The sequence below is a fragment of the Paramormyrops kingsleyae genome, chromosome 6 (assembly GCF_048594095.1).
Source record: "Paramormyrops kingsleyae isolate MSU_618 chromosome 6, PKINGS_0.4, whole genome shotgun sequence".
In the NCBI taxonomy this organism is placed as follows: Eukaryota; Metazoa; Chordata; class Actinopteri; order Osteoglossiformes; family Mormyridae; genus Paramormyrops; species Paramormyrops kingsleyae.
In genome coordinates, this window is record NC_132802.1 from 893,994 (window position 1) to 919,077 (window position 25,084).

Here is a 25,084-nt window from a genome sequence, read left to right on the forward strand (position 1 = left end):
AAGCAACTGCAATTCACATTGGCATCTAGTCTGAAAAGAGCAAGATAAGAATTGGGCAAGGAGCAGCATTATTGCCCATCACAAGACAATACTTCGCAACTCAAGCTACAGGAAAACTGAATACAACTCACTTTCCTAGCAGGCTAAAATGGTAAAATATGCAATTTGCTTTGGTAACTATCTTTCCTTGTGTTTTAGGTGCTGGAAGTCTGAACCCCGGGGTTCAGGGGACATGCATCTAAAAGAGGAAGGAATGAGCTGATGTTTGTCAGTCCACCTGCAGCTGTGACTAGGATTCTCTATTAGAGAACATTGTGTGCGTTATACCATAAACCACTGTCCATCAGATCTGTAGCAGCAATTCATTGCAAATAAGTTCTTTAGGAAACCGAAAATCAAACATACCGAAAAAAATTAATTTTGACCACACAGTACATACTATTCATACTATACATACATTAAGGATTATGCATGGATTCTCCAGTAGGTGGCACTCAAGAGCACACAGCGGTGCAAGTACTTGTAAAATGGGGTTCTCTTGCATGAAGTACAGCAGTAATGCTTTCTTAAAGGTCTGTGGCCTCTTTTCCCACCATTAGAATTGAACTGGAAGCACAGAGTCTTCCGATAAGAGAACATACAGAAAACATCCAGAGCAGCACCTGCAGTGCTGGACTGGCCATCTGGCATTTATCGTGGGGGGACCCCAAAGTCCAGGGCTGAGCAGCTGTGAGGCAGACATGACTGGCCGGGCCTCAGAACTCCTCAATCCGAGTTGTAGAAAACACAAACAAGAACGGAAATAGACACAGGTGCACTGAAATGGGTCAAAACAAGCTCAGGTTGTCAGAGACAAGGCATCAGGCAAAGTGCACTGGCTCTCAAGTGCCAATCCGTCACTCTCCGTCCTAAAAATAGAAATAAATATAACTGTAATGTAGGCTGTACTGTAAACTTCGTCATCAAATGTGTGTGCTGTCTGAAACACACTACTTTTCCGTACTTTATGGCCAAGTAAATGTTTACATAAATCTGCTTGAGGCAGTAGGTGCCAGAGATGGGATGAGGGGTTCAGACCCCTAGCCCACTGGGACTGAGATACATTTGTGTCATTAAACACTAGTTATTTAATTTAATATTAGACTCTGAGGTTAGGGATTAGGTTGGGTTTAAACTTATATTTTAAAGGTTAGGTTAGGTTGGATTTAGATGTAGAGGTTAAGGGTTAGGTTAGGTTTAGGCTTAGATTTATGGTTTAGGTTGGTTTAGGTTGGGTTTAGACTTAGAGGTTTGGGGTTAGGGTTAGGGTTAGGGTTAGGGTCTCTCTTCCCCCCTTCTTCTCCTTTGTTCCCTTCCCCCCTCCCTCTCCTTCTTTTGAGGAACCAAATAAAAATATAAAATAAATAAATAAATAAAAAAATACAAATAAAGTAGTCCTCCGCAGAGGGGGGGTGGAGGAGGGAGAAAAAAAAAAAAAAAAAAAAAAAAAAAAGACTTAGAGGTTTGGAATGGGTTTATATTTAGATTTTAGGGGTTATGTTGGGTTTAGACTTAGAGGTTAGGAATTAGGTTGGGTTTAAACTTAGATTTTAGGGTTTAGACTTGGAGGTTAGGGGTAAGGTTGGGTTTAGACTTAGAGGTTCAGTTTCTCTGAAAGTGAAACAGCGTGGCATTTCATATCCATCAGATGTGTAGTGTTCAAAAACCATACAGGAAGAAAACAGCCTTGTTGATGAATTCCACTATCTCATTCTCTCTCCAGACATCCCCAAAGATGCATTCACCCTGATGATCTTCTGACCCTCATCCTTGGCACATTTACTTCAAGATGCCAATGGATCAGGATTCCATCAGCAGGAAGGCCAGTATTAATACCCCCATCACCCCCACTAGTGGTTATTGCTATTAGGGTTTGAATTCGCTTTAATGCAGAGTCAAACTTGCAATTCACCATTTTTTTTTTAGAAATAGTCTCTGGTGTTATGTTTGCATTTAGCAGCATGCAATTGAGTTCAAATCAGGCTAGATATTGCTTTTCATTTTTCTTTTGCAGATATTTAATGTACTGCAACCCTGGCCAAGGTCTCCCTGCTCTGTGCCTTGGGCTGTTTCAGACTCCATCTTGACCCCATTCAAGATAAATGGTTAAAGGTGGATGGATGATTGGATGGATGGGTAGATGAATGGATGGAGTAATATATAAAGGGACGCGAAGGTAGTATGACACCATTTCCTCACCATTTCCTGGTATGAGCAAAAATTCAGCAATATAACTGAGCAAATATATCAAAAACCTTAAAGAGTAAAACACACCCGCATCAACAAGTAAAATTGCAATAAACAACCAAAAATCAGGCACCCAATATAAATGTCTTTTTTTACAGTTTGAAGTTTTATTAATTTACACAGTGGCTCTAAGGAAAAAATGGATGAGTCCCTCTAAAATCAGAATTATCCAGTCTTCTAAGCACACAATCTTTCATTGACCTGTCTAAAGGGGAAAAGTCTATGTGCATAAATGGCAGACAGAGTGTCCATAACAGTAAGATGGTTTTCAGACCTTTAAGAGCCCAGAAGTCAGTAGAACAAACAATGTTGCATGCTAACGTGCCTCACAATGCATCAAAATCTGTCCAGCCATTTCAGGCTTGTGTTTCGGGTTGATGTCCTGCTACATCCGGCACCAATAACCCTGGACGTTATCGCTGCTGCTGGAAAACAGAGGAGTAAACGCTGATAGTCAGAATGATGACGCACGAGCACAGGCTGGTGGAAAACAGAGATGGCAGCAAACAGATAACGTAACAACGTGACAGGTGTTAGTGCGCTACACAGTGTCAATGAAAGGTATCAATCACTGTTGAAAACAATCCCTCTATTCGAAACAAGACATCTACATCTTGGCAGGTATGGGAAAATGACTCCAAAGCCCTTGAGATGCCAGCTGTCCTTTGTATCTCCTTCCTCTCTGGCCCACTTTGTTCACTGGCAGGCCAATATGACAACTTGAGTCTTTTTCGAAACGGCTGGCACCCAGCAGGGTACAATGAAACTCATGCTTCCCTACAGGAAAGATGAGGCAGTTAGTTAACGTCTAGCTGTATGAGCACCTCTGATGGGAATAAGTGATTCAGCTACGGCCATCCACACGTGCTTGGTGAACACTGTAAAAATCAGGATCTCTAAGGGTGAAATGCGTGACTGTGCTGAGCCTCATTACAGACTAATAGTATTATATAATATTTAAAAACATATCCCACATAGATTTTTTTCTCAGTCAAAAACATTTTGCCCAGACACAGATGAGTCCTGCTATAGACACGTTTGTCAGACAGGTTGATGATCCCTGGCTTACAGGCAGGACATGGGGACGTATCCCCCATGGGGGAAAAAATAACAAAAAACACCCTTTCTGAAAATATGCCACCCCATCCCCACCCCTAAATTGCTCTGTGTAATATCATTCATGTAAAGGTGAATATACTGACTATTTCAGGGGTACTAATCTGGATCATGCAATCCCTCCCCACCACCCCTGGTTGAGAATGAATAGGCAGCAGCCCAGAATCCCCCTTCAGAAATTTTTGTAGCTCACTCACTGCTTATAGTGCTCACCTGAGGAGTCCTTAGGTGCTACCAGCAGCTCCTCCAGCACACTCCTTTCTGGATGACCTACCAGCAGCTCCTCCAGCACACTCCTTTCTGGATGACCTACCAGCAGCTCCTCCAGCACACTCCTTTCTGGATGACCTACCAGCAGCTCCTCCAGCACACTCCTTTCTGGATGACCTACCAGCAGCTCCCCCAGCACACTCCTTTCTGGATGACCTACCAGCAGCTCCTCCAGCACACTCCTTTCTGGATGACCTACCAGCAACTCCCCCAGCACACTCCTTTCTGGATGACCTACCAGCAGCTCCCCCAGCACGCTCCTTTCTGGATGACCTACCAGCAGCTCCTCCAGCACACTCCTTTTTGGATGACCTACCAGCAGCTCCCCCAGCACACTCCTTTCTGGATGACCTACCAGCAGCTCCCCCAGCACACTCCTTTCTGGATGACCTACCAGCAGCTCCCCCAGCACACTCCTTTCTGGATGACCTACCCGCAGCTCCCCCAGCACACTCCTTTCTGGATGACCTACCAGCAGCTCCTCCAGCACACTCCTTTCTGGATGACCTCTCCCCTTGTTTATGGGCCTGTGGGCTCATTATCTCACCCAAGCTGGTCTGGGAGGCAGAGTGGCAAGGCCTCTCCCGCCGACTTGGCAGCCCCCGTTCTCCATTGAGGCTAACTATATACCAACACATACACTGGCCGAGATGGGAAAGGGGTGGGCAGGGCTTTCAAGGTAATTTGCAGGCATCTTACAGACTCAGCTGTGCAGAATAGCAGGGCGGTTGACAGTCCGGTTTAGGCGCAGAGAACAGCAGAGCGGCTGACAGTCAGACTTAGGCGCAGAGAAAAGCAGAGCGGCTGACAGTCCGGCTTAGGCGCAGAGAAAAGCAGAGCGGCTGACAGTCAGACTTAAGCGCAGAGAAAAGCAGAGCGGCTGACAGTCAGACTTAAGCGCAGAGAAAAGCAGAGCGGCTGACAGTCAGACTTAAGCGCAGAGAAAAGCAGAGCGGCTGACAGTCCGGTTTAGGCGCAGAGAACAGCAGAGCGGCTGACAGTCAGACTTAGGCGCAGAGAAAAGCAGAGCGGCTGACAGTCCGGCTTAGGCGCAGAGAAAAGCAGAGCGGCTGACAGTCAGACTTAAGCGCAGAGAAAAGCAGAGCGGCTGACAGTCAGACTTAAGCGCAGAGAAAAGCAGAGCGGCTGACAGTCCGGCTTAGGCGCAGAGAAAAGCAGAGCGGCTGACAGTCCGGTTTAGGCGCAGAGAACAGCAGAGCGGCTGACAGTCAGACTTAGGCGCAGAGAAAAGCAGAGCGGCTGACAGTCCGGCTTAGGCGCAGAGAAAAGCAGAGCGGCTGACAGTCAGACTTAGGCGCAGAGAAAAGCAGAGCGGCTGACAGTCAGACTTAGGCGCAGAGAAAAGCAGAGCGGCTGACAGTCAGACTTAGGCGCAGAGAAAAGCAGAGCGGCTGACAGTCAGACTTAAGCGCAGAGAAAAGCAGTGCGGCTGACAGTCAGACTTAAGCGCAGAGAAAAGCAGTGCGGCTGACAGTCAGACTTAGGCGCAGAGAAAAGCAGAGCGGCTGACAGTCAGACTTAGGCGCAGAGAAAAGCAGAGCGGCTGACAGTCAGACTTAGGCGCAGAGAAAAGCAGTGCGGCTGACAGTCCGGCTTAGGCGCAGAGAAAAGCAGAGCGGCTGACAGTCCGGCTTAGGCGCAGAGAAAAGCAGAGCGGCTTACAGTCAGACTTAGGCGCAGAGAAAAGCAGAGCGGCTGACAGTCCGGCTTAGGCGCAGAGAAAAGCAGAGCGGCTGACAGTCCGGCTTAGGCGCAGAGAAAAGCAGAGCGGCTGACAGTCCGGCTTAGGCGCAGAGAAAAGCAGAGCGGCTGACAGTCCGGCTTAGGCGCAGAGAAAAGCAGAGCGGCTGACAGTCCGGCTTAGGCGCAGAGAAAAGCAGAGCGGCTGACAGTCCGGCTTAGGCGCAGAGAAAAGCAGAGCGGCTGACAGTCCGGCTTAGGCGCAGAGAAAAGCAGAGCGGCTGACAGTCAGACTTAGGCGCAGAGAAAAGCAGGGCGGCTGACAGTCCGGCTTAGGCGCAGAGAAAAGCAGAGCGGCTGACAGTCCGGCTTAGGCGCACAGAATAGCAGGGCGGCTGACAGTCCGGCTTAGGCGCAGAGAAAAGCAGAGCGGCTGACAGTCCGGCTTAGGCGCAGAGAAAAGCAGAGCGGCTGACAGTCCGGCTTAGGCGCAGAGAAAAGCAGAGCGGCTGACAGTCCGGCTTAGGCGCAGAGAAAAGCAGAGCGGCTGACAGTCCGGCTTAGGCGCAGAGAAAAGCAGAGCGGCTGACAGTCCGGCTTAGGCGCAGAGAAAAGCAGAGCGGCTGACAGTCCAGGAGGCTGAAGAACCAAAACACATCATTGAAATGAGCAGGTAGAGAGTTAAATACTAAAGGGAGTAATGCCTAAGAGGAGTCCAGCGGGCCCAGTGGGAGCGTGAAGCCCTGCAGCAGCAAAGGTTGCTCACCTGCACCGAAACAGATAAGGTCACCGGTTCAACACAGAGGTCTTATCATAGAATACCCCCCCACACACACCCTCCAAGGGGAGAGGAGTGCAGTGCCACAACTCAAGGTGCCTCAGCCACTGAGTGAGCCTATAAGGTTCTGTGATAAATAACCTACAATAATTCTGCAAAAAAAATTAAGACATCCATCTTTCACACCCGCTTGTGCTGTGCAGGGTCACAAGAGCCTATTCCGAAAATGATTGACACAAGGCAGGGAATAACCCAGGACGGGCCACCAACCCATCCCAGGGCACAAGGCAGGGAATAACCCAGGACGGGCCACCAACCCATCCCAGGGCGCAAGACAGGGAATAACCCAGGACGGGCCACCAACCCATCCCAGGGCACAAGGCAGGGAATAACCCAGGACGGGTCACCAAACTATCTCAGGGCACAAGGCAGGGAACAACCCAGGACGGGCAACCAACCCATCTCAGGGCACAAGGCAGGGAATAACCCAGGATGGGCCACCAACCCATCTCAGGGCACAAAGCAGGGAATAACCCAGGACGGACCACCAACCCATCTCAGGGGACAAGGCAGGGAATAATCCAGGACGGGCCACCAACCCATCTCAGGGCACAAGGCAGGGAATAACCCAGGACGGGCCACCAACCCATCTCAGGGCACAAGGCAGGGAATAACCCAGGACGGGTCACCAACCCATCTCAGGGCACAAGGCAGGGAATAACCCAGGACGGGCCACCAACCCATCTCAGGGGACAAGGCAGGGAATAACCCAGGACGGGCCACCAACCCATACGCCATTCACACATACGGGCAATTTGGCAACTCCAGTTAACCTCAGCATGTGTTTTGACTGTGGGGGGAAGCCAGAGAACTCAGGGGTAACCTCACCATGACATGGGGAGAATATAAAAACTCCACATAATGAACCCTGGTCCCAGAGGTGTGAGGAAACAGTGCAAACCACTGCATACTTGTTTAAGTATGATAAGAAATTTTCAATTTACAAAAACAGTCAAAAGAAAAACATCTGGAAAATGACTATTTAGATATACTGTAGACTGATTGGTTTGTAAAACCAGGAAGGAACCCCTTACGCATGCAGAGCCAGGAAGGAACCCCTTACGCATGCAGAGCCAGGAAGGAACCCCTTCCGCATGCAGAGCCAGGAAGGAACCCCTTCCGCATGCAGAGCCAGGAAGGAACCCCTTACGCATGCAGAGCTAGGAAAGAACCCCTTACGCATGCAGAGCCAGGAAGGAACCCCTTACGCATGCAGAGCCAGGAAGGAACCCCTTACGCATGCAGAGCCAGGAAGGAACCCCTTACGCATGCAGAACCAGGAAGGAACCCCATATGCGTGCAAGTTATGAAAGCATGTCATATTGAGCCCCCAACCCAGACCAATAATATTATTCCAAATTTTTAAGGCCCCTGTCGCTCATGAGCCTTTGCAATTGTCCTAACTGCCCCCCCACCCCCCCTGCTTTCAACCATAAAAATGCAGCTGACTGGAAGCCCCCAGTGAGCAAGCCAGAGGCGACAGTGGCAAGGAAAAACTCCCTAGAAGGAAGAAACCTTGGGAGGAACCAGAATCAAAGGGGGAGCCCATCCTCCAGGGACCAGCAGAGGAAGTCAAATGAACATGATGGCAAAGTCCTAATATACACTGAACAGATTTAAGTCTCAAAGCAGAGGGCAGGCAGGTCATCTGCTGCTTCAGATGGCAGGACAAACAGTGGTACAGCAGCAAGGAAAGAAGGAGGGAAGGAGGAGAAACTTACATCAGTTCATCTTACATTTCTGTAATGTGCAAGCTAGTAGTTCAAATCTCAGCAGGAACCCTCTTGTTCGACCCTGAATTAAGGTATCTGAGCAAGGCGAATATCCATCTGAATAACACAGAAAGACACTTTGGATCGGCACAAAACAGATAAACTAGGTACAGTTATGAAACAAACTCCACGGTTGATAAATATATAATTATGCGAATCAAACACATAGGTTCAACCTGAACTGAATGGCCCGGTGCAAAAAAGGTTTCCTCTTTTGATGGGAGCAGGAACAGGAAATATGTGGCGAGGAGATGGGAATTCCAGGCTCCTATTCACCTTCTACCTCCTGATGCTTTTTCTTTTACTCTTATTTTATTGTCTTTTATATGTAGTTTAAAATTATTATTATTTTAATTGTCTTTTACCGTTGCCGTTTCTAATTTCTTATTTTGCTTTTATTTTCTCCATTACTTGACATGTGAATTTCCCAGAATGCTTCACATATTGTAAATTGCAAGCCTTTTGTCTCTGTGAGAACCAGCAGAAATGAGGAAGCACATGAAGGATTTCATTTCTTGTGCACCCTTGAGCTGACAGTGTGGCTCAGTCAGAGGGCCGGCGATTGGGCTTCATTGTGGGGCTCGTTACACATGACTGCTGGTCTGGACCTTGTTGCTGGGCTTTGAGGGAAGGTTCTACAGCCAAACCACAAAAGCTTATCCCAAAGACCTGGGCCATCTTCAGCCACACAACTGTTTTATGCATCCATTTTCCATATTTAAGCAATGCAGGGTTGTGGTGTCACAAAATCCAAGGAAACATGCGGCAAAATGAAGGGACCCCCTGCTTGGGTCTCCAGTGCATTGCAGCGCCACACCCGCACTCTGCTGCCACCTAACTGCAAGTCTGGTACTGTCTGCTCTCTTTCCCTGACCATTATACTGAACGCTGTCTGAAACTAAGCAGGTGCCCAAAGCGTGACATCAGATTCTGGAGAGGGGGGCCCAAGTCTAGACTTCTTTTATTACAATGATGATCATGTTCTTTTTTCCATTCTTTTTATTTATTATTAGTATTGTTGTTGTTAAAATTAGTGGTGGAAGTATTTTCATATCACAGATTATGTAAATTGTGGGCAGTTCTTACACGTTTATCTATTTTTGGCCCTGGATATTCACCCAGGTATCTGAGATAAGGATATGATACTATGCAGCATTTACAGGTTAACCAGATTTCTGTCAGCAGTGAACAAACACAAAAAGAAAATGAATGATCAGAAAGCTAAATTTACCTAAATCGTGTGTTTGAGCAAAACCTGGCCAGGACCCGGAACAGGAGCAACTCCAGCAAACTCCTAGGACTCCAACACCCAGAAAATACTGAGTCCACAACATAGGAGGTAAACTGGTCCAGCCAAAACAATTAACTGAACCAGTGCTTGGCTGCAACAGATGCTTGGTGCCTTTGAGGACTGGAATCTATCTTCAATATATATGGAAAAATACTGGGTTCTACTCTACTCTGGTGCAAGGGGTGTCTGCAAGCTGGAGTCGAAGCACCCTTGAACCGCAGGTGACCTGCCCAGCTGATATGTCACCGGGACCCTGAGGACGTGATGCTGCGAGTATGCGTGGCCTCCTGTGACTTTGGGGACGTGATGCTGCGAGTATGCGTGGCCTCCTGTGACTTTGGGGACGTGATGCTGCGAGTATGCGTGGCCTCCTGTGACTTTGGGGACGTGATGCTGCGAGTATGCGTGGCCTCCTGTGACTTTGGGGACGTGATGCTGCGAGTATGCGTGGCCTCCTGTGACTTTGGGGACGTGATGCTGCGAGTATGCGTGGCCTTCTGTGACTTTGGGAACGTGATGCTGCGAGTATGCGTGGCCTCCTGTGACTCTGGGGACGTGATGCTGTGAGGTTGTGTGGCCTAATGCGACTCTGGGGACGTGATGCTGCGAGTATGCGTGGCCTCCTGTGACTTTGGGGACGTGATGCTGCGAGTATGCGTGGCCTCCTGTGACTTTGGGGACGTGATGCTGCGAGTATGCGTGGCCTCCTGTGATTCTGGGGACGCGATGCTGTGAGGTTGTGTGGCCTCCTGTGACTTTGGGGACGTGATGCTGCGAGTATGCGTGGCCTCCTGTGACTTTGGGAACGTGATGCTGCGAGTATGCGTGGCCTCCTGTGACTTTGGGGACGTGATGCTGCGAGTATGCGTGGCCTCCTGTGACTCTGGGGACGTGATGCTGTGAGGTTGTGTGGCCTAATGCGACTCTGGGGACGTGATGCTGCGAGTATGCGTGGCCTCCTGTGACTTTGGGGACGTGATGCTGCAAGTATGCGTGGCCTCCTGTGACTTTGGGGACGTGATGCTGCGAGGTTGCGTGGCCTAATGCGACTTTGGGGACGTGATGCTGCGAGGTTGCATGGCCTAATGCGACTCTGGGGACGTGATGCTGCGAGTATGCGTGGCCTTCTGTGACTTTGGGGACGTGATGCTGCGAGGTTGCGTGGCCTTGTGACTTTGGGGACGTGATGCTGCGAGGTTGCATGGCCTAATGCGACTTTGGGGACGTGATGCTGCGAGGTTGCGTGGCCTCCCCCGCCCCTTGCTTTCAGTTATAGACCAAAAGCCAGAAAGGCTGCATGGGGCAGCTTAGAAACCAAAGCGTACCAAGCAAACGGGAGGTGGGCGGCAGCCGCCAGCTTGGCCCCAGCATTTACAACGAGCTGTGTAAACAAACACTAACAAACAAGACTGGGCTGCATTCAAAGGAAGCATCAGCCAGACATGGAGCTGTGCAGGCAAAACCATGAAGCGGCCACAACAGCACGGCACAAATAAAACATAAAGGAAAATGCTACACATGGAGATACATATGCAGCCCTGGGGTTTTGTGCACACAATATACTAAATCGAACTCACAAAATCCCTAAAACATGCACAAGATTCTCCTTTTTCATCGTCTCTGTTTGCGATTTTGAGCTCTCTAACCTCTTAAGTTAATTAAGCTGTACTCATGCTTTGGTTACGTTCTTGCCTGAGGAAAACAAGCCCACGACGTCAGAAGCAGTCAGCGGACTGTGGTCAAGCCATTCGCAGAGTTTTCAATTGTGACAATGCTAGTAGTAAATAAATTAACAACTTAAAATAAAAGGCAAATTCATACCTGACATGTAAATGGTAACTAAATGACCGCAAAGCATAGATTTTCTCAATTAAAGAAGTGTGGGAGAATACATCTGGAATGGGAAACTTACATTATTACAAAGATAAGGCCTCATGTACACATATGGGCCATTAGTTGTTACCATGTGCAGTGTTAAGAATTAGATGACCGTAACACCTCATTTCTACCATGGGATAGATTTACATTTGGTGTGGACATGTCTAGCAGAATAAGACAAAGCTGGAATGGCTGTGGAATGGAGTATACATATATTTATTATTTTGCATAGATTTGAACGGCCATAAACCCTAATTTCCATCACAGAATTGTGTGCAACTTTGTGTGGACATGTGGCAGGACTAGCAGAAGAAGACCAAGCTGGACTGGAGACAAATTATGCATTACAAAGATCTGAGCAAATAAATTTACTAGCATAAAACCCATGGTATTCGTACAAATGAGTCCGGCGTCGGGCCTCTGCAGGCATGTTTCCTTTGGCAAAATAACTAAAACACAATTTAACCTGTCAGAGATCATTAAAAACCAAATGCAGTGCACATTTTAGGGATTCTCATACATTGTGCGCATAAAAATAAAAAAACACATTCCATGACTATCTGTGCTGTGCCCCCTCCCCCTCCGGGTTCCGTAGATAAGGGATTTCTTGGAAAAACAATGAATAGGTTCTGACATTTTCAGGCTGTCACCTCATGATTAGGTCTATTTATATTCGTTTTATTTTATGTAGAAAAAAAAACAGAAAAAAAAACTAACATAAATGGCTGAAATACTGGGAGGCTGACTGACCCCCTAACTGACCACAATGCTTCTTAATCCGGATCTGGGTCACTCTGGCACTCATTTGGGTTAATTGCATATGGTTACTGGGTAACTTCACCTGGTGTGATTCTAGTACCAACACCGTAAAACTGGCAGATTCAAGGTCAGAGGTCGGGCATCCCTCAGCCCTCCGCAAAGCACTTCGAGAACCAAAGAAAAAAAAAATCCTTAAACTCATGGGGGGAGGAGGAGGATACATCTTCATGGGAGGGACAACAAACCCCCATCATAAATAAGCTGGTCCTAAATTTACAAGAAAAAAAAAAAAAGATATAAATACTTTGTTGTGCAAACAATGGCATAGGATCAATTCTTTGATATTACTAAGAAGAGGATTTCAGGCAAAAGCCAAATTAAGAAGTAACATTTGGTTTCCTGGCTCTAATCTACATACATAATATCTCTCGGAGACAACGGAGGTGATGGGGTGTTTATGCAATGAAAGAAAGTACATCACACAAACGATTACCACTTAGTATAACATTTCATAAAGCAAGCATTTGAAAATGCTCAATAGTGCATATGCTTTTTGAAAAAGAAAAAAAAATCAAAGAATAAAAGGACCTTAAGTGTGTGAATGCCTTCCACTCTTACAGTTTCATCTTCAACTTAATGCCTTAAAACCTCTTCAGATACAGTCCAGTACAGGCAGTAAAAGCAGCTGTGTGTGCTGAACACTTTCACTGACAATGCAACGTGCCCGAATATCACCTTTAAATAGTTTATCAACCGAAGCAGAAAAGCTACAATAAATACTGCATAAAAGGAGCCGACTTGGAGCCCCCGTCTGCTTTCACATTTCCATGTGGGTAAACAGCAGGAAGCAGGCAGCTGCTGTGGCTCTTGGGGGCTGAAGGCATCGCTGAGGCTACAGCACCCACCCCTGTGCAAACACCCCTGTGTTCAGAGCAGCAGGTGAGTGTGCGGTCCGGCTGCCTGCACGCCGATTCTCAGTCACACAGCTCCCATGTCCAGCACACTCCTCCAGGTGTCTGCCAGTCCGGTTCCTGACGCGGGCTTCTTCTCCTCGAGGCTGCGTTCCACACCCCCCTTGCCTCGTCTCCACATAGGCACCGTGGGACGGACAGGCCTCGGGAAAGCCAGGGCTCTCTTGGGGAAGACAACATGGTACAGCTCCTCCTACCAGGTGCCAGGAAGGAACACACCACCATTCAGGGATTCAGCGCTAACAAAGCACCCGGGTATCGCTGTCGAGTTTATTACAAAGTTCAGCAGAGATGGCAAACATTGGCACTTGACTGATGTTTCTGGTGCTGGCTTATAGAGCTGGAGAGTTCAGGTTCAAAAAGTAAAAATCCAGGCCAAAATTTTGTTTAAACCAGCCAATTGAGAATAAAGAGTCACAGTCACAGAGTACTCAATTGGTTGGCTGAAACAAAATCTTTGTCTGGATTGTTAATCTCTGGACCTGGACTACCCACCTCTGCTGGCTTTTGCCATATGTCGACGTAAATGCATTATTGAGAATATGTTCTGTCTACCATGCAAATCTGCAGCTTTCAAGAACCCAACCGTGTGCCCCAGGCCCCTTGTTAAGTGTTTGCTGATGGAAATGGGCTGCCTGGACATCACTGCCTCACGGGGGGCTATCGGCTTGAGCTGACAGTGTGGCTCACACGGGGGCTATCGGCTTGAGCTGACAGTGTGGCTCACACGGGGGGCTATCGGCTTGAGCTGACAGTGTGGCTCACACGGGGGGCTATCGGCTTGAGCTGACAGTGTGGCTCACACGGGGGGCTATCGGCTTGAGCTGACAGTGTGGCTCACACGGGGGGCTATCGGCTGTCTCACTGAGGGCTTGGTTGGACAGTCAATGTGCTCTCTCTGGTGCCGTAAGGCCTCACTAGGTTTGCATGGTGTGTTAGGGCATGTGGATTTCCTGGTGATGTGGCCTCCCCGGTGGTGCCGTCTCACTGGGTCATGCCTGATTTGCAAGGGTCTCACCACGGCTCGCGGGTGAGAGGGCGGGGCGTGTCGCCGGGCACGGTGCGGCTTGGCACAGTAAGCCTCCAGGTGCTGCAGGTCGCAGCCACGGAGGCAGCACTGCTCCACAATGCCCTTACCCCGCAGACGGGCGCCCCCCCTGGCACCGGATACCTTTCCTGAGCAGAGAGGGACACAGAACGGCTAAGTCACCGCAGTCACTGTTACACTGCAACTCATTCTCACATAAAGAACACAAACATACGTCACCACAAGAAGGTACATATATGATGAACTTAAATACATGAGCAACAAACTTACAAGTAAGAAGTAACTTCTCAATGTGTGCAGCTACCTGTTACTCACAATAACTACCAAGTGCAGAAAAACTCAGCATGCATTCACAAGGGCAGTTTCTTTAACTCTCTGTCCCTATTTATAACTGCAAGAAGTGAACACGTGTCCGCATTCCCTGACGATAGCCTGCCTGAAGGTCCTTTATAGCAGCTGCTATCCTTGGAGGAGGACACAGCAGAGGTAAGCAGGGAAGAGGTCAGGCAGACGGCAAGCAAAGTGCCACCTTACTGACAGCCAGAAACACATAACCTCTGTCCAGGGGAACAAGTTTACTGCAGAGCAGCAGCAAAACAGAACAACCTGACATCATGACAGACATCAGCTGGACCATAATTTGACACTGAAACAGGCATCCATCCATTCAGAGCTACCATCAGAGGTAAAGACCTGGAATTGGAACTAGCGGATATATTCAAGTGCCATGATGTGGGCGCAGATCTCCGACTCTGCCGTGACATTGCTCATTTTAGTTAAGATTGGTGGCAGCTGCGTGTTCCCAGTGCAGCATGTCATGCAAGCCCCAGCAGCTTAGGAAGAATAAACACTGGTCCAGTGTGGTGCTGCCCCCTAATGGGTAACGGCCGAGGCCTGTACAGGTCCGGGGCAGATTCCTTTTCACTTTGACACATCAGTGCAGTTAGCATTAACTCTGTTTTAATTTACCGATATTTTCAGTACAGATAAATTTAAATGACCCTTTGATATTTTTATTTTTATTTTGCAATATATTTGTGCGTAATATTTTACGCATCCATCCTTCCAGTATAGCAGTGTAAAGTTGCTCGTGGCGTGCAGATCCGTGAGAAGCCGGCTACCTCGGTAGAAGCCTCGGTCCCCACACACAAACTGCAGGTCTGCCACCAGCTCGCGGCCGCAGCGCGCTTTCAGGGCCTCCGCCCCGCCGTGGAGCCCCGTGAGGTACAGCACGGGGTAGAGCACGCAGAGGGTTCTCCACCAGCTCACCTGTGAAGACAGGGGGGAGCAGCTCAGGAAGACGGCCTCTGGGGCAAACACACGCTCTGGTGATGCTACACTAGCAAATAGTGAGGCATGTGGTCCACGTGGAGCGTTATTCCGCTGTCACAGTCCAGAAATGCAGAGCGAAAAGGTACTCGACTAGTGCTGAAGCACCTGCACACACACACGCACACACACACACACACACACACACACACACACACACACACTTCTTTGAGAAAAACTTAAAAACCAACAATGACAGCCTTAACCCCTACCCAGCCCTAACCTTAATCATTAGTAACCAAACAATATACGAGACTTTTGTCATTTTTAATTTTTTGACTGCATTCACAGATCTTCGTGAGGACCTGAAAAATCTTCCTCACAACGTCAAAATAACAGGTTTTGATTACATGGTGGGGGCCATTTCGTCCAGACAATGTAAAATAAACACGACCAACACACACACGCACGCACATACAAACACACACACATACAAACACACACACACACACGAAGCTGTAGCCTAGACATGGGCCACAGTGACACCATGCATAGGACTGCGGGGGTTAGGGACTGAGAGGGTTAGGGTTAGGGACTGAGGGGGTTAGGGTTAGGGACTGAGAGGGTTAGGGACTGAGGGGGTTAGGGACTGAGGGGGTTAGGGACTGAGGGGGTTAGGGTTAGGGACTGAGGGGGTTAGGGTTAGGGACTGAGGGGGTTAGGCAGCTGGATTGTAATTACAGGTAAAGGAGAGAGGGAGGTTCAGACCAAACCAGCCACTAACAGCAGTAAACAAAACTTGGGATAAGGAAGGAAATGATTAACTTTGAAAACCTTCTTGAACCCCCTCTCATAAGCCTGACCTAAAACAAGAAAACATCAACAATGTATTTTCAATGGATTAAAATATCCCCAGGTAAACAAATTGCTTAGAGTACAATCCAAATACAGACATAAAATATGCGGTTACACTTCCTCTAATGTTATCTAATTACTGAGGATAATAATTAGATGTTACAATTTTTCCTCGAAAGTAGGACAACAGAAAACGGCATCACCCTCCATTAAAAGTTCCAAATGCAAAATGGTCCATGAAGAGACTTTGAAGAAAATGCCGTCATTGTCGCTTCATCGATAGCAAGTTCAACAGATTCAGCGAAGACCTATCGATTGAGCCCGTGTTTGTTTAAAAACACCAGATGATGGCGTAGATGTGCCATTAACACACAAACACAAAATAAACCACAGCAGCTTGGAGGAAACCTGTAGCCACCGCTTCTGGAAAGATCTTCCTCATGCCTGCCAGTCTACAGATTGCATGCAAAGTATGTAATCCCAGTGGTGCAGCAGCAAACCGCATGACTCACATGAGAATGCAAATAAATAAGAAAAATCATTTGAAGAAATGAAGTATAGGAAACAAGCGGTGCCGTCAACCGTGGGGATAATGACACGGGCCCCTATAAACAAGATAGGCCTTGATAGAGGGACACAGAATATCCCTGAGTAATAAAGATAAGAGGATCTGCAGAAGTGCCTCCACAAGCCAAACACAGACAGCCCACAAGATTCAAAATACTCAATTATGGGTCTCAACCAGAACTCAGACAATTATAAAACTTCTCATATGTCTCTCTAAATGCACTGAGCCTGCATGCAGGCACGCTCGTGCGTGTACACACCCCCACCAGAGGGACCTGGAGGTGCAGAGTCAATCATGTGGATTGCAGACACTGACTCTGAGTGCCCGGACTGCACTAAGCCCACGGTCAAACAGCAAGCCCAGTGCAACCTTGCTAGATGCCGTTATACAATTTTGCGCTGGTCCTGGGTCACAGGTGGCACACCATGATTCTCAGTTAGTCAGAGAGGAGCTTGATAGGGTCGTGGGGGTGTGACACATTACCCCACTGTATCCAGACCCACAAACAGTAGCACAACTGGGACAAAAGAGTACATCCGACTGTCTTAGAGAGCGGCATCTAGGAGCAGCAGCTGGCCCAAGGCTAACATGAGTGCTGAAAGAGCAGACAAGAGAAAGGAAAACAGCGGCCAGAAACAGGGCCACATACAGCCAGATCAAAAGAAAAACTTTTTTCCCCCATGCTGGACATCAGACTAGATTTTTTCATTGTGTGTTTGCCTTGTGTGTGTAGCTGAATACAATGCGCTTCTGGCAGTTGGTTTCGGCACTTTACACAGCAGAACTTTACAAGAACAGCAAAGCAGTAGCAGAGCCAAGTGCAAAACTGAGCCTCTGTACGGCGTTATTCAGAAGCCTGGTGCAGTGCTGCCACTTAAAGGGGAAAAAGTTATTTCAAAACTGAGCCGCGTTGGAGTGCTGCTCTCGGTATCTGTCAGCCTGACTGGGGAAGCAGGTGCTCACTGGGTCACGGAACCGGCCTCGGGGGCAGTGTGCGGCAGTCCTTAAAGCCGTCATCACCTTGGCCGAAGGTGAAAGATGGAGGAGATGGATATAAAACAACAACGAATGAAGGAGCCAAAAGCACAGATTTTGCCCCCCCCCTTTCTGCGCATACAGTACCTTCAGCAGGCGGTGTCTGCGCATACAGTACCTTCAGCAGGTGGTGTCTGGATGACAGACAGCACATGGGTCTCGCAGAGGAACGCATCGTCCTGCCCGTCTCCATCTCCGTGTCTGTCTCCGGCGACGCAGCCAGCTCTGCCAGCCTTGCACAGTGCTGCCCTCTTATATCTCAAGGGGGCGGGGCCTGGCTCTATGCCCCTCCCAGCAGAGAAGAAACAAAAAGACAATGCAACTTTGGCCGCACCAACACCCCTCCCCCTCCACAACCCCAAAAGTGTAAGCAAGCTTAAAAAAAGGCCTTCCAGCTGAGAGCTCTCCAAAATAATGGCCCCCACCAAGTTCAGGGGTGTTCTGCTGCATGGGATGCTCCCCCCAGCAGCCATTATTAATAACCTGCTTTTCCTCAGTATTGCTTGACTAATAAGTCCCTTCCTAAGCTGGTCTGTATAGAGGATTCTCCACAGGGGAATTCTCCTGCGTCAGGGCTTGTTTTGTGGGGACGTGAGGCTGACTGGGCAAGTCCATCGATAGACTAAGATATGTCCAGACTTGTTTGTGCCAGGGTATGCCCATCCAGAGACTGCAAAACTGGGAGGGGGTCCTCAGCCTGGGTGGGTAACAGAAAACACAAAGCTGCTGGGACACATGAATGCAGTTTGACTCCATACTTTGGTACCATAAAATTTAATTAAAGTTAAATGCTTTCAAGGTGCATAGATTGTTAAATGGATGGGATTTCAAATGTTCCTCATTAGAATTTAAAACAATGCTTTAGCCGAACCCGGGGATCCGGCCTGCAGCGGCTGAGCGCCTCGGGGTCGCCGTTTTAAGCTTTGCTGAAAAACAAAAAAGATTTTCATAGCAATGTCACTTGTTTCGGCTGCTGATAAGAGAGTGTTGCAGGTTTTGCAATATATCTCGTTTTCCAAGTAAATGCTGATCTCAAAGGTTTTTGAGGACCATACTTAAAAATGCCTGATGAAAGATAAAATTACTGGGATTCTATAGAGGAAAAAAAAAAAAAACCTTTTTTGCCAAAATTGGCCACCAAAATAAAGTCAAATAAATAAATGCAGGATTCTTAGAGACTTTATGCTAGACAGTGACATTTGTGTAAAAACCCAAAAGCACCTTTGTGTGCTCATTTCAGCTTTAGGGGTCTCCTAGGCAACGGCTGTGTTTACAGTGCAGCTGACTAACTGCTAAGAAAGGGAATCTGGCTCTTCCCATGCATATATGTAGGAGGTGTGGACGGGTAAACCAGGTGTAAACGACACTGGGAACGCTTAAAACAAAAAGAAACAGCTGTCAGACACATTATGATTTATTGCACAAGGACAGAGGTGCAGAGAGTACGGAAAACAGCAGATAATCGCAAGTCAACACAAACAGAAGCTAATTTCAATGGCCTCAGCTACTCCCCTGCCCAAACTGTTCAGTGTTACAGTGGTAAGCCACCAAGAGTGAAAACAGAAATCGCATTGTCTGCCGCATCCTGAAAACCCCGTACATCTCACTCACCGTACATTTCACCTACAACAGCGGATTCCTGAAAGAGTAGTTTCACAAAACCTGCGACACCAACAGTGGGGAAGAAACCAAGTAGGAAACAGGATCTTATCCATCATCATGGATTGTCTTCAACTCCAGAAAAACTAAAATAATCCCATTCAGCCTGCTTAGACACTTCAATATGCATAACAAGTCATGTAACCCCCCCCCTTCCCACCCCCATGTCATGCTCATGGAAACTGAACAAAAGGCTGTACATCAGTACAGCCATTACAAAGTATTCAGTGCAATTCACAACCACTGACACATAGTTTCTAGTCATTAACGCAATGGCAACCTTCAGAAGGGCTGTTCTATTCAAACTGCTCCCAGGTCAGTAGATGAAGCCCCTTGAAATAGAAGGCATCATAGGAATTAGTCATTTATATCTGGAGTCGTGCTCTACCCCCAGACATTAACCGGCATACAGAATGGAATCACCTGGCTGGTAAAGCAGCACGGGGCAGCCGATTCTCAGGAGCACAAGCCATCCCATAATGCAAACAGGCAAAGATCAGCTTAATTATGCATGAATTCATACCCCCCCCCCCCCCTCAGTTTTGCACATGTACAAAATGTAGTGTATACAATCTGTTTAAATTTTATTTTTACAAAATTTCCCATAATGAAACGGGGGGTGATGGAAAGGCATTGCCAGTGTCCTCCACACCATGTGACCTGTAACAGGCCATATATTGCACTCAATAATACAAGGGGCAAATGTGTATGCAAAATAGGGAAAGGAAAACAAAAGAAAACTTCAGTCAGCACCAGGAAACACAGAACAGAGAAACAGGAAACAAAGTCACTGTGCCTCCCACACCCAGCAGAATTTAACTGGGGGGTTCCAGACTCCTCAGAGCAGCCTCCTTTTCCCGGATCATCTCCCGAATCCGATTTATCCTCTCCTGCCTTGCCAGCTGCTCGAAGTCAAACGCCGCATGATCTTCTAGCTGGGATGTGACAAGGTAGGGGGGCAGTTCCCCAGCATGCGACCTATCTGGGCTGTGGCTGTCCCAGTTCAATGTCTCTTCACTTTTGATATCACACTTGTGTTTCACACAGTCCCCATTATCACCCCTGGCCACTTCTTCTTGTCCATCTTCAATAACTTCCTCCTGTCCGAGGGCAGAACCCTCTTCTCCGTACCCAGTCCTGCTCACATCCCCATCTTTTTCATCATCCACTGTCTTGTTTCCTCCATTACCCTCATGTAACCCTAACACAGGAGGGTGTGAAAGTCTTGTTTTCTTAAGCACAGGTTCCTTTGTGTCTTGCTCCTTATTATCCACCCGATGTTTCTCTTCCACAGGATCACTCTGATCAAAAACAGCACAGTGTTCTTGGAAACTTTCGCTTTTGGAATCTTTTACGTTTATACAACTACCAGACTCCTCTACTGATGAGCCACTAGAGGGCAACATTTGGTCATTTCGATCCTAGATGGAAGCAAGAAATTAGCATTAGTCTAGACTTCAAGAGAGACACACACATGCTCTTAACAGAAGTTAACACAGAGCATACTTTCATACAACAACACTCCACAGAAAACTTAGCAACAATAAAATCCACTTGACAAATCCCCAAATGATTGAGTAGTAACACCACCACTACACCTTGCCGTCTACTTGGTTCAGCCCAGCTATAGAGATGTAGAGGGCAGGCAGGACTCACCATCACAGCATCCAGCTGCCAGTCGCACCCGCATCCTCTGTGTATCTCAGGTAGCCTCCTCAGAGTCACACGCACCTCCCGACTGATGCCAAACTTCTGCAGCAAAGCCCCTGCATCCTGAAGCTTCACTCTAGCCATGGAACAAGGCTGAAGCAGAGATGAGATCTGTATATTAAGGACAAGCAGGAAAAACATACCGTGTTTAACTTTCCAGTTACTCACTTTTGATAGTGTACACAGGGGCTCTAGTGATGCATCGATAAGGAAGTTCCTGGCCGATACAGACAGTAGATTGTTTTGATACAAATTGCTTGGGAGGATCTGCTTAAATAAGTTTAAAGGGACACTCCACACAAATAAAATTTAAAAAACTAAATTAATTATATTTAAAGAATATGAAAGCATTTATTGTTTGGTAAGAAAACATTAAATCTGGCATATAACAGTCACAGAGCACTGTATTTTATAACGGTAGGCATCTTGTATATTTATGAGACAGGGTTAATCAAATATGATGACCCCTAATCTTCCAAATAATATCTTTTGAGTTCGCACTGTCTGCAATGAATTTTCTCCTCCTATCAAATGCTTGTGTTGCTGATAGACTAACGCTATTCAGCAGCACTGCAGCCTTCTGTATTGGAACAGATTTGTTTCTCAGAAACTCTTCATATTCTTCACTGTCTCGCCTAAAGGTGACCAAACAGATTTGCTGGGTTGAAATGTCTATTAGTGGGTCCGCCATATAAAATTTTAGCAGAACAATGTTGGCAAAATGCATTTTGCAACGTTACAATTATTCCACACAGCAGACATTTCTAACCATTTAGCATGTAGGTGTGCAAAGCAATACGGGCACCATTTTAAACGTTATTAGCAGTGATAAATAATCACCTCATCTTTAACCATCGGCCTGTGGCCAACTGCTGCTGTATCGGCCGATACCAATTACTGGCTGAAACAATTATTGCATCCCTAAGGGGCTTTTAGCATCCGCTTCCTAAGATGTTCAAAGCCCCACCGTAGGATGTAGATACCGCCTGAGCCTCACATGCCTGCTCTGACGGCAGAACTGACCTGCACTCTGCAGGTACCCCGAAACTCACAGGCCTGCTCTGGCAGCAGCACTGACCTGCACGCTGCAGGTACCCCGAACCTCACAGGCCTGCTCTGACGGCAGCACTGACCTGCACGCTGCAGGTACCCCGAACCTCACAGGCCTGCTCTGGCGGCAGCACTGACCTGCACGCTGCAGGTACCCCGAACCTCACAGGCCTGCTCTGACGGCAGCACTGACCTGCACTCTGCAGGTACCCCGAAACTCACAGGCCTGCTCTGGCGGCAGCACTGACCTGCACGCTGCAGGTACCCCGAACCTCACAGGCCTGCTCTGACGGCAGCACTGACCTGCACTCTGCAGGTACCCCGAACCTCACAGGCCTGCTCTGGCGGCAGCACTGACCTGCACGCTGCAGGTACCCCGAACCTCACAGGCCTGCTCTGACGGCAGCACTGACCTGCACTCTGCAGGTACCCCGAACCTCACAGGCCTGCTCTGGCGGCAGCACTAACCTGCACGCTGCAGGTACCCCGAACCTCACAGGCCTGCTCTGGCGGCAGCACTGACCTGCACGCTGGCCGCGGTGGCACAGGGCTTTTTCCTGTTCTGTCGGGTGCCCGGAGACGTACGGAAGTTGTCCTGACACTGTATGACAGTCAGGGGTGAAGAATCTTGTACGGGAACGGGGCGACCATGGCTCCTCTTGAGGGCGGCTGCGGAATTCTTGATGGATAAGAAAATCCGGCCCCCATGGATGATGATGGAGTCACGGGTGAAGCGGAGGACGCGTCCTGGAGGTAAGGAGGTGGGCTCCGAAAGGACCTCATTCCTTTCCTTTCTGGACTGACAGCCCTGCCCTAGGGGCAAGAAGTCCCTCAGGACATTAAAGGCAGCCAGATGTGCACAGGTGATGGGAAGCCAGCAACAGTGCCTCAGCGCTGCAGACGCCACGACAGCACTGTGAAGACGCGCCCGCGCCAGTCCGTCATCTTGGGGACTGCTGGAGTCTCGAAGCTGAGCCTCTCTCTCCTGAATCACAACAGGAGAGATCCAAGTGGCCATGCAGTCAGAGACAGCGGCCACCCCGTCAGCTGCTTTCTTCACCGAGGGGACTGAGCTCATCCTGCTCCGTATGGACAAAGGCAGAGCCTTCTCAGGAACAACAATCACCTCTGCCTCCTTAGGGACATACAGCTCAAACTTTTCAAAGGCCCCCCCGTCCTCAAAGCTGTCCCGGCGGGTCGAAGGCTGGCTGGTGTACCGCTTAGAGCCCATTCTGGCCAGATGGGACGTTCTGTGTACTGGAGGTATGTTGCAGCAACCTATAAACAGGGAGTCTCTGAAGCAAACAAGGACACATGGAACAGCAGCAGGTATTAAAAAAAAAGTCACATACAATAGCAGCAAGAAGCTTTAACATGCATAGGACAAATCCCTGTTATTACAGAAGAGTAAAGTGTACAAAGCTCAGATATTCTTGGTACTACCCAGAGTGGACCCCCCTCCGCCTCGATCTCCAGTCTAGGTTACAGAAAATAATGCGTGTATAACTTAAGCCTAGCAAAACACTGTCTTGCTTGCTTATTTTTACCAAAGCACCTCCCTCCGTGTTTATTTCACGTAGTGCACCCAGGCCTGCATCACGATGCTGCTTTCCTTGCTTAACGGCATAACCTGTCGGGTAAGGTACCGCAGTTTAAATGGACTTTATTTTCATTCACTTAAATTTAGCCCAGACTACCTTAAATCAGACTAGTTATCCTGCTAGACAAATCCAACTTTGTGATACTGGCCCCAGCTCCCGGGGGCGTCGCGGGGATCTTAAGCCCGGAGACCCGCTCTGTCCGAGGGTCTCAAACGTGGAAAAGAGCTTAAAACCTCGGAGCTAGACAAACCATCCGGGCGTCGTTCGGGTTCATTAGGTGCTGCAGCCTGGGACGCGCCCGCCAAGTACATTAAATTCTAGGCAGTTTAACCATTATAAGTCGGTCTCATTGCCAGAAATAAAACGGTGGAAAACAAATCCAAACGCTTTGATCTTATTTTAACTTTTTGTTCACGTTCAATGCGTCACTTTCTTTATAATATATATGCCATGACACTTTACCTTAAATTCTCAACTGGTAATAAAGAATTTGCGCATTCACGTAATTACACAGGCTAACACAACCAAGCTATCAGAATGCAGCTGTTCCTCGATTTAGGTAAAAAAAAAAAAAGCAAAAGTAATAGTCTTTAAAAGCGTAAAGTAAAGTTAACCCTCTCCTCCAATACTGACAATCAAGGCCCTTACTGAGTAGCATTTTGCACCGACATCACCTGAACGATTGAAACTCAACCTAAGGTACGCGAATACAAATATATCCGATTCCAATCAAAACTACACGCGGTGCGCCCGCCTGGTAGCCTGCCTCTTACGTGCATGACCTGAAATAACATTGTGCCACAAAGAATCGGGTTCTTTGTCTAAATATCTTTATTACACCGCCAACAACTACGAGAATAGCAAAAATGTGCACATTGTTTTGCCACCTATTATTTATTACTCGGCTACTCACCTTATTTAGGCTGCTCACTTCGCGAGGCGGCTCGCAGACCTCAGCTCCATGCCAGCAGCCGCATCCTCTTCCGCTTTCAGGGGTCCTCATTGTGACGTTATGGGAAGGGCGCCACGCCCTGTTTTTATCTGGAAAAGGTGCGCGTTATGGTCGCGTTTCGAAGGGTGTCCCCAGATAAGATTGCACGTTTCTAACTGAAATATACAAGGGAAGGGAACTATAGAGCATTCCTCTCGATACGCCTATATTCCGTCCGCAATGTGTACAACAACATCACTATGTAACGGAAGGGATATCTCACAATCCACGGCGAAGTATTAATTCCATTCGAAGCTGATGTAACGGGCTTTAGAGTACAAGTTGTTCTCGACTTTACGAGCTAATTCGTTCCAAATCGTCGCTCTTTAAGCAACAACTTTTCCCATAGAAATGCAATAAAAATTGTGACTTTGGTTTCTGACATTTTATTTTTTTTTGCCAAACACGTAGGCCTA

At 47.9% G+C, this 25,084-nt stretch overlaps 2 protein-coding genes and 1 long non-coding RNA gene across 7 annotated transcripts; 1 reads left to right on the forward strand and 2 right to left on the reverse strand.

The window, feature by feature from the left end:
* The first annotated feature begins 207 nt into the window (after positions 1-207).
* LOC111834376 (uncharacterized) lies at positions 208-2,329 on the forward strand. Its single transcript, XR_002835999.2, has 3 exons — positions 208-316; positions 1,763-1,861; positions 2,054-2,329. It is a non-coding gene; the product is annotated as an uncharacterized lncRNA (long non-coding RNA).
* A 9,023-nt stretch (positions 2,330-11,352) lies between these two features.
* On the reverse strand, positions 11,353-18,914 carry igf3 (insulin-like growth factor 3). Its single transcript, XM_023793599.2, has 4 exons — positions 17,776-18,914; positions 15,052-15,199; positions 13,901-14,058; positions 11,353-13,075 (listed from the first exon to the last, which is right to left on the reverse strand). Exons 1-4 carry the CDS (start codon positions 17,848-17,850, stop codon positions 12,890-12,892), a joined length of 567 nt encoding a protein of 188 aa, XP_023649367.1. The 5' UTR covers positions 17,851-18,914; the 3' UTR covers positions 11,353-12,889.
* A 141-nt stretch (positions 18,915-19,055) lies between these two features.
* Positions 19,056-24,816, reverse strand: LOC111834371 (uncharacterized). 5 transcript variants are annotated; one of them, XM_072713299.1, is made up of 5 exons: positions 24,591-24,735; positions 23,203-23,371; positions 22,600-23,061; positions 20,973-21,137; positions 19,056-20,737 (listed from the first exon to the last, which is right to left on the reverse strand). In XM_072713299.1, exons 2-5 carry the CDS (start codon positions 23,305-23,307, stop codon positions 20,132-20,134), a joined length of 1,338 nt encoding a protein of 445 aa, XP_072569400.1. In that variant the 5' UTR covers positions 23,308-23,371; positions 24,591-24,735; the 3' UTR covers positions 19,056-20,131. The 5 variants fall into 5 exon arrangements, with proteins under 5 accessions (XP_072569400.1, XP_072569399.1, XP_072569396.1 ...); XM_072713298.1 differs by having other exon boundaries at positions 20,973-21,119; positions 22,600-23,371; positions 24,591-24,816; XM_072713295.1 differs by having other exon boundaries at positions 22,600-23,371.
* Between the last annotated feature and the right edge of the window lie 268 nt (positions 24,817-25,084).